Source organism: Ammodytes marinus (assembly GCF_949987685.1).
Source record: "Ammodytes marinus genome assembly, chromosome: 12".
NCBI classification, from domain to species: domain Eukaryota; kingdom Metazoa; phylum Chordata; class Actinopteri; order Uranoscopiformes; family Ammodytidae; genus Ammodytes; species Ammodytes marinus.
This window is the reverse complement of record NC_137216.1, coordinates 24461767-24475550: the sequence shown is the minus strand read 5'-3', so window position 1 is coordinate 24475550 and position 13784 is coordinate 24461767. Positions and strand designations below refer to the sequence as shown.

Below are 13784 nucleotides of genomic sequence, written 5' to 3'. Positions count from 1 at the left end.
CAAGTCCGTTATAAAGGGGTTCCACAAGGAATGTACTCGGATCCCCTACTGTTGTATTCTAACTTTTCATTCCTTAATTTTTCCATAAACCTCTATAATAATGCCTGGACTACTAGTGCATAGCAGTCTTTCAAAAAACAGCTTCATATAGATTAGAATTATAAAAAGATCCAGCTATTTCCAGCATTTTCAGATAGACACGCTCAGTGTATTTATTTACCGCTTCATCTGTGATTATAGAGGGAAAAACTCCAAATGCAGCATACACTCTCCCTTCTATTACACACATATACAGGCACTCAAATGCACATGCCTATCAATTAACTTCTATTAACTTCTTCTCCCTCTCCCTCTCAAACACACACATACCAAAACACATTCCTTTAACTCATTCTGATTTCAGCAACAATGCAATACAGCCACCGGCACAAAACCACAGAAGTCCCGCTGTGTCTACACTGAGGGGTGTGTGTGTGTGTGTGTGTGTGTGTGTGTGTGTGTGTGTGTGTGTGTGTGTGTGTGTGTGTGTAGTAAGTACACAAGTACACAGAGCAGTAGTATGTGTGTGTGTGTGTGTGTGTGTGTGTGTGTGTGTGTGTGTGTGTGTGTGTGTGTGTGTGTGTGTGTGTGTGTGTGTGTGTGTGTGTGAACTTCAAAAACATAAACTCTTTAAGTTTCTATTTTTGAATGTGTGTGTGGCAGCTTGTGGCTGGGGAGCCCCATACTGTAGGGCCAAAGGCAGGCCAGTGCTGCTTTGATCTCCGCTAGGCTTCATATGGATTTAATTGGCTGAGAAATAATTACATACTGGGGGAGAAAACAAGGGAGGGAAAAAGGGAAAAAAGCCGGGGAGTAAAGCGAAGGAGATTCTGTCCTCTAAAAATAGTTTTCTGGTATCAGTAATAGAGGACAACTTGGAACAAATCTTATTTTTTTTTGTTTCCTTGTTTTTCCATTTTGTCTCACAAACCTTTTTTCCTGTTTATGTTTATGTTACTCCATTTTCCATCTTACTCAGGCAGCACGCTCACACAACTACATAAACACACACTCATTTATTCTCTTCTGTCATTCATTCCGCAAGGCACACAGTGAGGAAACTTACTTTGCCTTGGTGACTAGCAGTGTGTCTGTGAAGAGGAAAAGGTGTCTCTCTTGGATCTGCAGTCCTGTCTTCAGCTGCGTTTGGGAGTGATCCAGGAACACTCGGCCGGGACACTCGGCCAGCAAGGCCTGGACCAGGGGACACGTCTCTGGGCTCACTGGCGTCAGGCAGCTCTCCCTGAGGGACAAAACACACAATAAAACCATTGATTGATCCCCAGAAGGAGAGGTTTGTGGGTCTGGTATGTATTTTAGAGGCCTGCTTCTCAATCTCAACAACAGGTTTTGAACACTTGCATAAGGGATGTGTGATTTTGGGGCGTGAATTGAAGTCAAGTCAGATAGGTTTTATCCATTATACTTTAACCAATTATCAAAAATCACAGGCTTTTAAGAGCTTTCTTTAAAGTAAATGGAAGAAAGATGCCATTGTTATGTTGCAATTAACCCATCATAAAAAAGTCTTGTTTGTAACTACTGTTTCCTTCTATACAAATGCTTTCAATTTGGTTTAAATTAAAACTGCATCTGTTGTCAATCTGTGCCACTGATGGACAGACGACAGAGGAGGGGGGATTTTTTAGAGGAAGAGGAAATAGTTTGAGAGCTCTATCCTTTCCTGTTTACCATTCACTGTCAGATAAAAGACCCACATTTCCAACACACATACACGTATTCTATCTCTTGTCAATGCCTTTTTGTGTCTCTGCCATGTATACACACACACACACACACACACACACACACACACACACACACACTCAGCTGTATCACGGATGTACACACCCTCCTCACAGTTTGTACTCTTCATTCCTTCTCTTACATATTGTTGACACACACAACCCAATTCTGTTTATAACCCCTTCGACAACAGCCCCTGTAGTAAATAGGTAAATAAAATTGTATTCATGTAGCCAATTTTAATTCCCAAGTGTTTGACAAAAGAATACGAAGGAACTATACAAATGATAGAAACAAAAATAGTAGGCCAGTAGAAGTGTCACTGGGAAGAGAGAAAAGATTGGATTCTCTCGGCCACCCAAACCCCTCCGGCTACATTGCGTAACTGATTGGTTGCGCAATTAATTAACGAAGAGCACATGGCTTTGCTGGAGTGCTGCTGCCCTTTTTGTCTGTCTTTGTGTGTCATCCAAAAATAAGTCCAAAAGGGGGGCCAGAGTGAATTCAATTAAAAGCTATGAATGCAGCCAATTAGGCATTGATTTCTCAGTGGGGCACCCTGTCACCCTGCAAGAATGAGGCTGAAAACTCACTTAAAAAACTTTGTAAAAATAAAAACAGATGGAAGACGGTGGTGAGAGGAATAAAACCAATTACCTGTTTGGGTCAGCAGTACTAACTTTATAAAACGGCCTGGCACCATGTTGCTATGGCAATTACAAAAGCAACAGTTTCACAACAATCGGCCATTGTTCCCGGACAAAAGAAAAGAGTTTCCATGTGGTAAATTGTGAAATGATTTTCACCCCCCTTTTAAAAACATTGACATACCTCTGCACTGCCATAAATCAAGCATCCCTTTCTTTCTTTGTCAGACACATACTTGCATGAAACATGAACTTATTCAGCATTGTGCCAATATTTGACAGACCCCCCAATAGTTCACAGAGCTTGAAATGAATATTCCATGTCCTTGATGACTCAACCAGCATCATGCTATTGGAGCTCTGAACATTAATGCTCTTTTTATGTCATGCTATATGTGCCACCACAGGACAGCTCTAAGGGTTAAAAGACCACCGCAAAAGGGACGTTGGGAGGATTGTGGGGTTCCTGGATTAAGTTGTATTTGGGTTTGACACCCGCATACAGAGCAAGAGTCTTACAAATTCCTATTGAGTTTATCCACACATCCTCTGTTCTTATTGTCCATGCAGATCCGGGAACACACACACACACACACACAAACCTTCCCAGAACGCCCCTTTCACATCTCGCTCTCCCCAAAAAAAGACAACATCTTCCGTATTCACCGCACATCCCTCCATCTTGAATGTGAGATTGGCAGCTGATCCGGCGGTCCTTTGAATGTGATGGGCAAGCTGCTAATGGCTCCATTGTACATCAGGTGATGTTGATAAATTGGAGTGCTCAGCCAGCCGGCGCATACATGGCAGCCATTGTTGAGGCACGGCACCGTGGGGAGAACTGTTGACTTTTTGGAACACAATAAAGGGGCCAGTGTACAATGGACAACACAGCATACTAATGTCCCAGCATGAATAATTAAGTGGCACCACCGGGGATGGATGATTATATTAAAGGTTGATGCAATTTATCAGAATAAATGCCATCTAGCTTTGATAAGTGTAGTTGACCAAAATCAGAAATGTGTCCAACAAGGCTCTCTTTCCGTATACCCTAAACTAGGCTTAGAATTAAGACAAGGTTGTCGAACAACATATTTAACCAAATTAGAAAAACATACCCACACATATTTAGAATCAAGCATTTAGGTTTGGTATCAGAAATGATAGCAAAATGTTAAGTTGAAATAAATAGTTAGGTCGAATAACAAAAAAGTGTTACTTTTGAATTGATGTTACCTTAGTAGTAGTGAGTTGAATCATTCATCTAGACTGACATTATCTGATTATTTTCAAAAACCTACTCAGTCTTTTAAATCAGAGGAGGCAGGGATAGCAAAGATGAGTAAACTCTAAGTCATGGACACACACTCACACACTATCACACCTGTACATTTATGCCCTGAGGAGGACAACAGCTGGACAAACAGCTGAAACTTTCTCTTTCTCGTCCTTCTTTCTCTCTCTATGATTATCTTTTCTTTCTTCACTTTTCTCTCTGCCGACAAATCCATCATCCAACCATTCTCTTACAAATAATTTCTGTCTTTCACTTTTCTCTCCTGCTATCAGTTCAGGCTTCTTTCTCTTTTTCAAGTTCTTCATGCCCACACTAGCCTAATTAATAGCCTCATTAGAACACTGTAACGTCCCCACAAATTGCCCTCCCTTACCGAGCAGTCTGACTCCCCCCCCCCCGGGGCAGCAATGACAAGCACTTATATAACTCCCTCCATCTGCCCAGTATTTATAACCCCAAGAATGACTCTGTGTGTGTTTTTGTGTATCATCTGTATCATGATTGTATCTGCAGCTGATTTGCCTGCGGTACAATATCTGATTCCAGGGCCGCTAGCATGTTTAAGTGTGTATGGCATCAATCCAAGACCAACCAAGAAGATCTAAATGAATAGAATAGGCTACTCGCTCCTTTTTAATAACACAACGCGTTTACTTTGACTAGGACAAAGAACGCAGTGAAAGAGGAGATTCAGAGATGTGACAGTGAGTAAGTGCAAGTGTGTGTGTACGTGTTAAAAGTGTGAATATCGGGAATATGTCAGGTGCGGGGGGGGAAGGAGGGCGTTTGTACGTGTGCAATTATGTTTTTGTATCACCCGTTCCACTTGTGTACGTGTGTGTTTCTGCATGGAGAGGATTGCATCATCAGTAGTTTGACCTCTTTATCCTAGATGAAAGCAGCCATTGACGGCTAAGTGTGTGTTTGTGTGTGCATGTGAATTGTGTGTGTGTGTGTGTGTGTGTGTGTGTGTGTGTGTGTGTGTGTGTGTGTGTGTGTGTGTGTGTGTGTGTGTGTGTGTGTGTGTGTGTGTGTGTGTGTGTGTGTGTGTGTGTGTGTGTGTGTGTGTGTGTGTGTGTGTAAAAGAGATAAAAAAAGAGAGACAGACAGGGAGTGAGTGCCAGCAGATTAAAGAAGATGTCATTTTGCACAAACACACACCAGTCTGTACCATCTCCTAAATCCACAGTGGGGGCTTTTGTTGACCACTGCAATAAAACTTACAATACAGACATTATGCTAAGGACACACTTCTAAAATCGCACTCTATAATTATCAACTAAATATTTCTATATCATTTATTTTTGGAGAAAAATAAATATATTCTATAAAAACTATTCTCATAATATGTGGAACTTTTTACAGAACAACAATTCCTTGAGGTAAAACCCTTCAAAAAAAATCCGAAAAAGGGGCTTTGCTGTTACTGGAAGCTAGGTTTATAAGAGTGGAGTTTGTTGGCCAGAAAACCACAACTAATAAAAAAAGGCAAAAAAGTTTCAAATTATACACATACTTTTATGCTGAGAATTGAAAGATTGATTATTGTTTAGTAAGCATTGGCAGCCACTTAGAGTAAAAGAGTCAGAGGAGTTCCACCTCAAGAAACTCTTAAACTATTTTTGTGGAAAAGCCAAAGAAGATGTCATCGTCCTGCCCACACACACTGAAGCAAAAACATTCAAAATATCAAATTATTAAAATCAAACTGCTTCCCGTCTATTCCCCATTTCCACCCGACACACCTCAGCCTGCTCCAGATCATTTCCATAGACAAACTACTGTCATCCCTGGCACACGTCCAAAGCTTTTTATTATAGCCAGAGGATACACACACAGACACAGACACACAGACACACAGACACACACACACACACACACACACACACGTGGGATGAGGTCAGAATACTGAAACTCTTTCCTTTTTTTCCCACTCTCAAAAAGAGAATTGTCCAAGGGCTGTCAGCCATGATATCCTTAACAGATCTCATTATTAAAAGCAGGAAATATCTGTTGCATGATGTGTGAGTGCGTGTGTGTTCTTCTATATTTCATTATGGGGACCAAATGTCATCAAACAGTGAAAGAAATCTACACAAATCAAACAAATCAAAAAGAAAAGTATCTGTTTCCTTGCAAACAACAGGTTGTTGTGATGTCTGTGCATTGTTTCTATGTCTGCATGCAATGTCTGCACACAGTCTGGTGGTGTGTTTTTTAGATTTGTGAGTGTGTCACTTTGTGGGCGACACTGGAGATATTGAATGAAAGTGTGAGGTCAGGGGTGTCAGCCAATCATATGTTTTAATGCTTTACGATGCAGTCACCTTCCTGCAGTATAGATTTCATTGCCCGAGGGGGGAAGGGACTTATTCGCTTGAGCCCACAATACACTATACTGTAAGTGTGTGTGTGTGTGTGTGTGTGTGTGTGTGTGTGTGTGTGTGTGTGTGTGTGTGTGTGTGTGTGTGTGTGTGTGTGTGTGTGTGTGTGTGTGTGTGTGTGTGTGTGTGACGTAAGTGACTGAGCTGCAGCCTTTCAGCACCTCTTGGCCTGATGCGAAAGACAGGAAAGTGGGAGGAAAAGGACTCCCTCTTAATGAAAAGCTGTAAAATATATATAAGTCTCATAAAGCCTCTTGAAAAACGATTATTCATATGTCCATTATGCATTTTATCATGAATCCCATCTAATGCTCCAAAGTAGGTCAACATTAGAATGAATTAAGGTCATCAAATACAGGCTTAAAGAGGCAAAGATAACGGGCATATCACATCACTTGAACTCTGAACTCTCTTATTCCCACCGCAATATGCACTTTAAACAAGGCGAAATAGACCCTGCTTTTTAATGCAGCGTCACATGCGTGTCTGCTGTTTCACTGAACTGTTTGTCTGATTTAATGGGAGTCAATCTTTTCATGTTGTTTGAGTCATCCACTAAAATGAAGGCAATTTTTTGTCACTTTGTTTTTGATGGACAATAAAGTTGTTTTCATTGAATTTAACTGCTCACATTTTATTCAACCATTCACTTCAAAATAATATTCAACTGATAATAAATGTACTATAATCAGGAACAGAAAGATAATACCATCTAACCATCCATCGTTCAAATATTTTTAGATTTCTGAGATATTACCCAGCTCATAATGAATATATCAAATAAGATTACCTCCCCTGTGTTGTAATACAAATCCGGACTTCTGTGAGCGACAGCTAATTAGTTCCATAGGGTGGAGTTGAAAGAACCAATCAGACAGTAGCTTGGTGAAACTGTTTCAAGGTGTATCCACCAGGACAACCAGTCAGCAAGTCAGTTCTATTTTGGTGAGAAGACTAGAGATCTTTATCATGGAGCTTTGTCTGCAGAAGATTTCCTTAAAAGAGAAATCAGACAGAAAATGACTGAAATGGAGACTCTTCCTTAGTGGGAAAGGAAAGCAGAACTGCTGGATGCTCTGTAGCAATTTGTGATTTTAGATTGTGTGCTCAGAGTTAAATAAGCTCTTCAGTTACAGTAATTGATACGCAAGTTACCTTCCTCCCTTTGTAAAAACAACTGCACCAGTGATTTACTTGGATAGAGAAACTGAGCCACTGAAGTATTGTTGGCAGAACGGATGAAGAATGTATCCATTACAGCTGTATCAATGGGAATTTGGGAGTGCTATTGTTTTTATATAACTGTTACCAAAGCATGGAGACGGTCTGAAAAGGTTTCACAAATGAGGATACATTTCTTCACCAAAAGAAATTATAATAATTACGGTGATCTTTCCAAAAATACAGAAGTAATTGACAACATCTACAATGCTCTTCCAACTCTACCTACTGTGAGTCACCTGACCATTTTAATATCCCACCTCTCCCCTGGTTAACACCCCATGCGTGCGTGCACATAATGTCCACATCCGGACATTAATGAACACCTCGCACACTCGATCTGACATGGGAGGTGTTGACCCCAGGTCACCTCCACCGGCCCATACACCTCCTGATGAGAGGTCAAAGGTTAAGGGGCGACAGCTGAGGGTGTCAAGTCCTGGCTCCATACCTACTTAGACTTATAAGACACGCACACATATACACACACACACGTCAGACTGAGCGACTCTCCCTTTCTCTGTGTGAGTTGCCTTTCTCACTTTCTTCAGTACACACACACACGGACATGCCCGCACACACACACACTTTAGCTCACACACACACACACACACACACACACACACACACACACACACACACACACACACACACACACACACACACACACACACACACACACACACACACACACACACACACACACACACACACACACACACACACACACACACACACACACACACACACACACACACACACACACACACACACACACACACACACACACACACACACACACACACACACACACACACACACACACACACACACACACACACACACACACACACACACACACACACACACACACACACACACACACACACACACACGCACACACACACACGCACACACACTGCTCCAAGAGCCCTGACCCAGTAAAAGTGTTGAGTGTTTCCCCTCAGCACCGGTCTAAATGGTCCAATTTCACAGTTGAGCCTGACCCCCTCGCTGCAAACATTAAATACCTACCACCAGCTTGCACAAACACATCATAAACATGTCATGTCAGTCGCACCACATCAAGTTTCATTGCCAAGGCACGTGCTCATATTGGAAATGACGATGGCCTCGAAGTTCTTTGCACTTTTCTGCTTTAAAGATGTAGTTGAAAAATCCATGAAATTCCTTCAATTCTTATTTTTTTTCTTCAATCCCCCCCCCCCCCAAAAAAAAGTGTTAGAGGCAAACATATAGGAGAAAAGAAAAGAAAATAATTCTAGTAAATAAACAGCCTCCCCCTGGGGTTTGTAATGGTTATTTCCGACCCTGTTAAAAGGAAAGAGGAAGGGGATTTGTGCGATAGGAGAGTGATGAAAGGCCTGATAGCTCTGGGAGAAGTGAAGGCATTCAAACCCCCCCTCTAAGCCATGAATGAGTCGAAGGGGCCGACCGCCAGTCTCTATTTCTACTCACTCGCTTTGAACCTGCGGCCTCCGAGCTTGACTTTTTTTCCCCTCTCTCTAATCTCTATGCTATCACCCACTAAAGTCCCCTGGATCTGTGTTTCTGGGGCTGAAAGGCTAAGGGAATTCAGTGTGAACAACAATGGAATGTTTGCAAGCTAATGCATGCATCAACCATCCAAAAGGCATATTCAAGTTTGAAACAACAAAAGGTTGGCTTTTATACAAAACTAGGGGAAAAAAGGAAGGAAATGGTAAACTTAAAAAGCTTTGAGCAAATCAATCATGCAAACTACAAACTGCTCAGAAACCATGCAGTCAAACTCGAATAGCCAGGTTCCTTTCTCCTCCTTTGGTGCTGTCTGCAGCAGCCATATCTGTAACAACATCTACTTAGGGAAATCATTCATTGCTCCATTAAGGAACTACAGGCCAACAGCGATGTCAGCCCCTCAGCAGTTCTATAGACTTGTATGAAAGCAGGTCGATCAGTGTGTCAGTATGTGTGCTTGCTCGTACCTGGACGTGCTTCTGGATCTGGTAAGTGCTTTGCTGATGACCAGTGATGGAGCGGACTGTCTTCTCTGGGCCAAGGTCTTCATCTTCTGCACGATCATAAGGGGAGAGAGAGAAGGAGATGATGGGTGAATGGGTCAGGTGATAGCTCGCACCACCAGTTTTCAAGATTGTTTATCTGTCATATGCACAACAATAACAGCAGCAGCAGTTATGGGCAATGGAATTATTGAGTCTTGGCTCCCTTCAACAATGTAATATAAAAGGAATAAAAAGTATAAGAGAAACACAAGTGAAAAGAGCAACCCGAGACCTAAACAGCCAGAAAAGTTGTGCAAAGACAGTGAGATCCAGTGCAGATACAAATGTAAGTGTAGAGATAAGGTGTGACATATCAATATAAAGTGGAATGCAAAATAAAAAATGCTGTATATTGTACAATAGGTGCAGCATGAACGGATGTAGCATGTAAACAGATAGAAAAAAATGTAAACGTGTGTTATCCGTTGCAAAGTCACACACAGTGATGAGCTTAGAAGATCAGGAGTGCATTTGCATCCCCTAAGGAAAACAAAATAGTTGCAAAGCACAGAGTCAGCATTGCTTGAGTTTGGTTTTTGGCTGTGGCCAGAACAGGAAGTACGTGGGGAGGAAGCTGATGGAACGAAAAGGAGAAGTGACAGCAGTGAAGAGGGAAAAGAGAAAAAGAGGAAGTGAGCTAAATAGTTAACCGGATGAAAAGTCAGTGACAGACGGACACAGACTGAAGTAGAGAAATATGTTGTCTAGTAGTTGCACAATGTCTATGATCCTTCTTCCTATAGTCTAAAAATATGATAAATTGCGAGCTCCCGCAAGCAAGTATGACAGGCATCCATGACACGGCCGCAGCTATTTCAATTAAACCAAATCTATTTCCAACATACCAAAACCATGCGAGCCCCACAACACCCCCCCACCCCCAGTCCAAACATACAATATAGTCATTCGACATGGAAAAGATTTGGAAAAAAATAAAAGTAAAAAAAATTGATAAAAGTTTCCTATACTCATTTTGTTATGGGTAATGGTCCAACAAGACTTTGACTCAAGTGAATCAAACAGGCCAAAGTAACTGGCGCCCAGTTTAAAGTGTAACAAGATGGGACATTGGAGTAATTAGGTTAGGTCCAACTTTATTGTCCCAGTGGGGAAATTTGGCGTGGGCACACAGTGCATGATTGCTTCATACTTCGCAAGAGTAAAAGCAAGAACAAAACAAAACACACTAATTTTAACATCGACAACATGGCTCTAATCGTCTGTAAGTTAAGGTTAAAGTGTGATTCCTCAATTGCATAAAAAGGTTAGGTGTAGGGATTAAGTGCAAGGAGTAAGAAAAGATGCACCAACTTTACATTTTTCTTAACGTTTTCAAAAATACATCATTCTATAGTAGCAGACCTGCTGGAGATGAACAGCTGACGATAAGGTCAAAGCATAAAAAATTTGATCAGATCAATGAAAAGTAAGCATTCGCTTTGTTGTTAAATTGCTATTATTTTGTTTTTGTTATGAGGATTTTAAGACTTGCCCCATTGCCATGGCATTACCCCAACAACTATGTCATCACATGTTGGGTCAGTTTAATTGGGTCTATGGCTTATGGAAAATATTATGGTTAAAATCAGAGTGAGGTTTTCCTTGGTTTCTGTGTAAAGAAACTGGCCCAACTAGGTCGGTAACATCAACAACATTTCTCCTAAAGCAACAGTAGCATTTGTAAGATGTGTGAGGTGACTGCAAACACTTACATAAGAAAAGAAAAACACCAGTGTTATCATTTCAGCTTATCGTGCAGTATTCACACCTTAACCCATAGTAACATGTTAGGCATGTACCTTGTGTCATGCATGTCAGGTAACAGCTCCAGATGGTTTCTCAACACTCTTTCTTGACACAATCCTTCCAATGCAAATTCCTCCAGAGTGAAGGGAGGCATGTGGACACGCTACATTTATTTAAGCGGCAAGACTTTCTTGGTCGGTGATGATGAAGCAAAATCTGCTGTTTCTTTGCTTAGCCTGACAGCTCATTTCTCACAACTTCCCAATAGCTTTGCAGCACAGCGCGAAACTTCCCCAAACACCACGGCCAAAGTACTGCAAACTGCTGCTCATAAAATAAGGAAAGGGGCTCCAGCAACAACATTTTGCAGATTCACACATGGCACACTTTCACCAGCAACAAAGCTCTGCTCAGAGCTGGGCAGTGATGGAAAAAACATTACGAAAATATGAGTAACTGTTGAGCTCTGTTGCCAAATGGTGATGTATTGGGTTGACGAAATTGGAGGGGGAACACCATAACAAGCGCTTGGAACTACTTTCCTCATCATGCACGATCTGCAAACTATCATACTTTGATTTTGATGTCAATCTGTCCACTGAGTTTGCACAGTGAATGGATCCGGCTTATTGGTTATGTTTGTCATTAAAACCCCATTACCAGGTGCAACAACTCTTGCTCTACTTCTTAAAACAAACACTGACGTCATGGTTTACCTGCTACTGATGGCTTTCTACGCTCACCTTCACCACTCACATCCTTGCATGCTTAAGGGTGCAGTTACACCCTTTGAAACACGCACTGGATGGGGACGCTGTTTACCCACAACTTAACTGAGCGAATGACTGACTGACTGATGCAGAATCACAAATTCAAAAGAGCATTTTGAATTTAGACCAAAACTGGGCTGAGAAACTACAATAAATATCTATAGCCTAACAATGTGCATTTTTTTTTGAACTGCTGCTAGTAATGAGGGGTTACAGAGCATATGGCTCCGCAGTGGAGGGATCATTCCTCTGTGTTTACGTGGTAACGACTCATGTCTGATTAACCAAATACTATTAAAAGCACGTTATCCTGCTCTGCTATGCGATTCCTTCTGGACTCATCAGCTCAATCAGATCCTGCTTTATTTATTCAGGATTGGGCTACCCGGCTATACAAACTAATTGGAGACCAGTCAAGTCAGATTGGGCTTTGGTTAAAACTAAGAAGGTTCATTTTTAATCAAGTCACGATTTAACACAAGTAGCCCACTACAAAATGTGGAAATGACGAGGCTGTTTCGTTTACTTTTCATTTCATAAAAAAAAAAAAAATCTGTAGGCTACACTTTAATTTTAAAAGGCATTTGTGTGCGCGCTATGTAGTTTATAGAGAGCAAAATTAATCAGATAAAATCAAACGCACTGAATCGTCAAGTAGCATATACAAAGGTCTGATAAAAAAAAACAACCCCAGAGCAAATGCTTAAATAGGCTTAACTGCAGCGCTTTGTATCAAATACAACCATGGCAGAATGCCCACCAGAGCTCACAGCACCATCAATTTAATCATGATCCATGATCCAAAACTGACCTCACTGGAATCATGTCAAACTGCAGATTAAAATCAGAACAAAAATAAATGTAAAACAAAACAAAAAAAAGTAGAAAATTATGCAATCAAAGCAAAAGCATTTAAAGATAAAAAGACAATATTCTGCCTTCGAACTCACTCTTGTGAATTGACAGCATGCTGAGAGTTTTTGCAGGGATCATTATATGATACTCAGCCACCACGAGTGTATGCTAATTGGAAAATACGAATTGATCGTTAATGAGTATCGGCCTAATTCAGCAACTAGGCTACATTCCCGCAGAGACGCGTCACTGGTACCTTTTTGTTTTCTGGGAGCGCCTTGCTGTCTCCCGTCAGAGAGTCGGACCTGTTCTGTCCCATGGTCCCCTGCTGCGGTGACATGGTTTCCATCAAGTCTGTACAGATCCACTGGGCAGCGCGCGCCGACAGTATATTCCCATGATAAGAGCGATAAGTCCAAAGTTTATCCGGCGGAGAGCAAGGCACGAGCCCGGGGAGAATCCATGATGCAGAAGGGTATAGATCCGGAGGAATAGTAGCCAATGTGTAACCTCCGCACGGCGCTCTCCACTACAGTGTGTCTGTCTCTGTCTGAGCGCTGTTCGCCCTGAGCGCCTCAAATCACTCTGATGTTGGAAAGTAAGCGGGGACCAAAAACACATGACTTCCGCTCTTGCTTTTCAAAATAAAAAAACACGAAATAGGGGAAGATTTTGTGTGACGTAAAGTAGGCCTAGCTAATTAAATAAGTTCTGGCCTAGTAAAATTAAGTTTGAAGACGAAGATATATTTGACAAATGTCAGGAGTGCTTGTTAAACTACAATGTTATGTCACACTGTTTTCAATAAAAGCCAGATACCTGAGCAAAGTGGATGGCTTCCTGGTAGAGTTGTATTCCTCCCGGCATTCCAAATGGCATTCTCTTTCTTTTTACTATATGCCCACTATATAGGCTACTGCAGCTGTCCAAAGTATTCAGTTTGCATGCAGTATGCCTATAGGTCTACATACAATTGGGACGTAGCATACTTAAATATTTCGTCAGAACAT

General features: G+C 41.5%; 1 protein-coding gene across 1 annotated transcript in view; it reads right to left on the bottom strand.

Annotated features, from left to right (window-relative positions):
• Positions 1-13303, bottom strand: part of arhgap20 (Rho GTPase activating protein 20) — a 36152-nt gene extending 22849 nt beyond the window's left edge. The window contains 3 exon segments of the mRNA XM_080038682.1: positions 1106-1282; positions 9326-9411; positions 13031-13303. Of these exon segments, the coding sequence (XP_079894808.1) occupies positions 1106-1282; positions 9326-9411; positions 13031-13123 (356 nt within the window). The 5' untranslated portion in view covers positions 13124-13303.
• Positions 13304-13784: the final 481 nt, after the last annotated feature.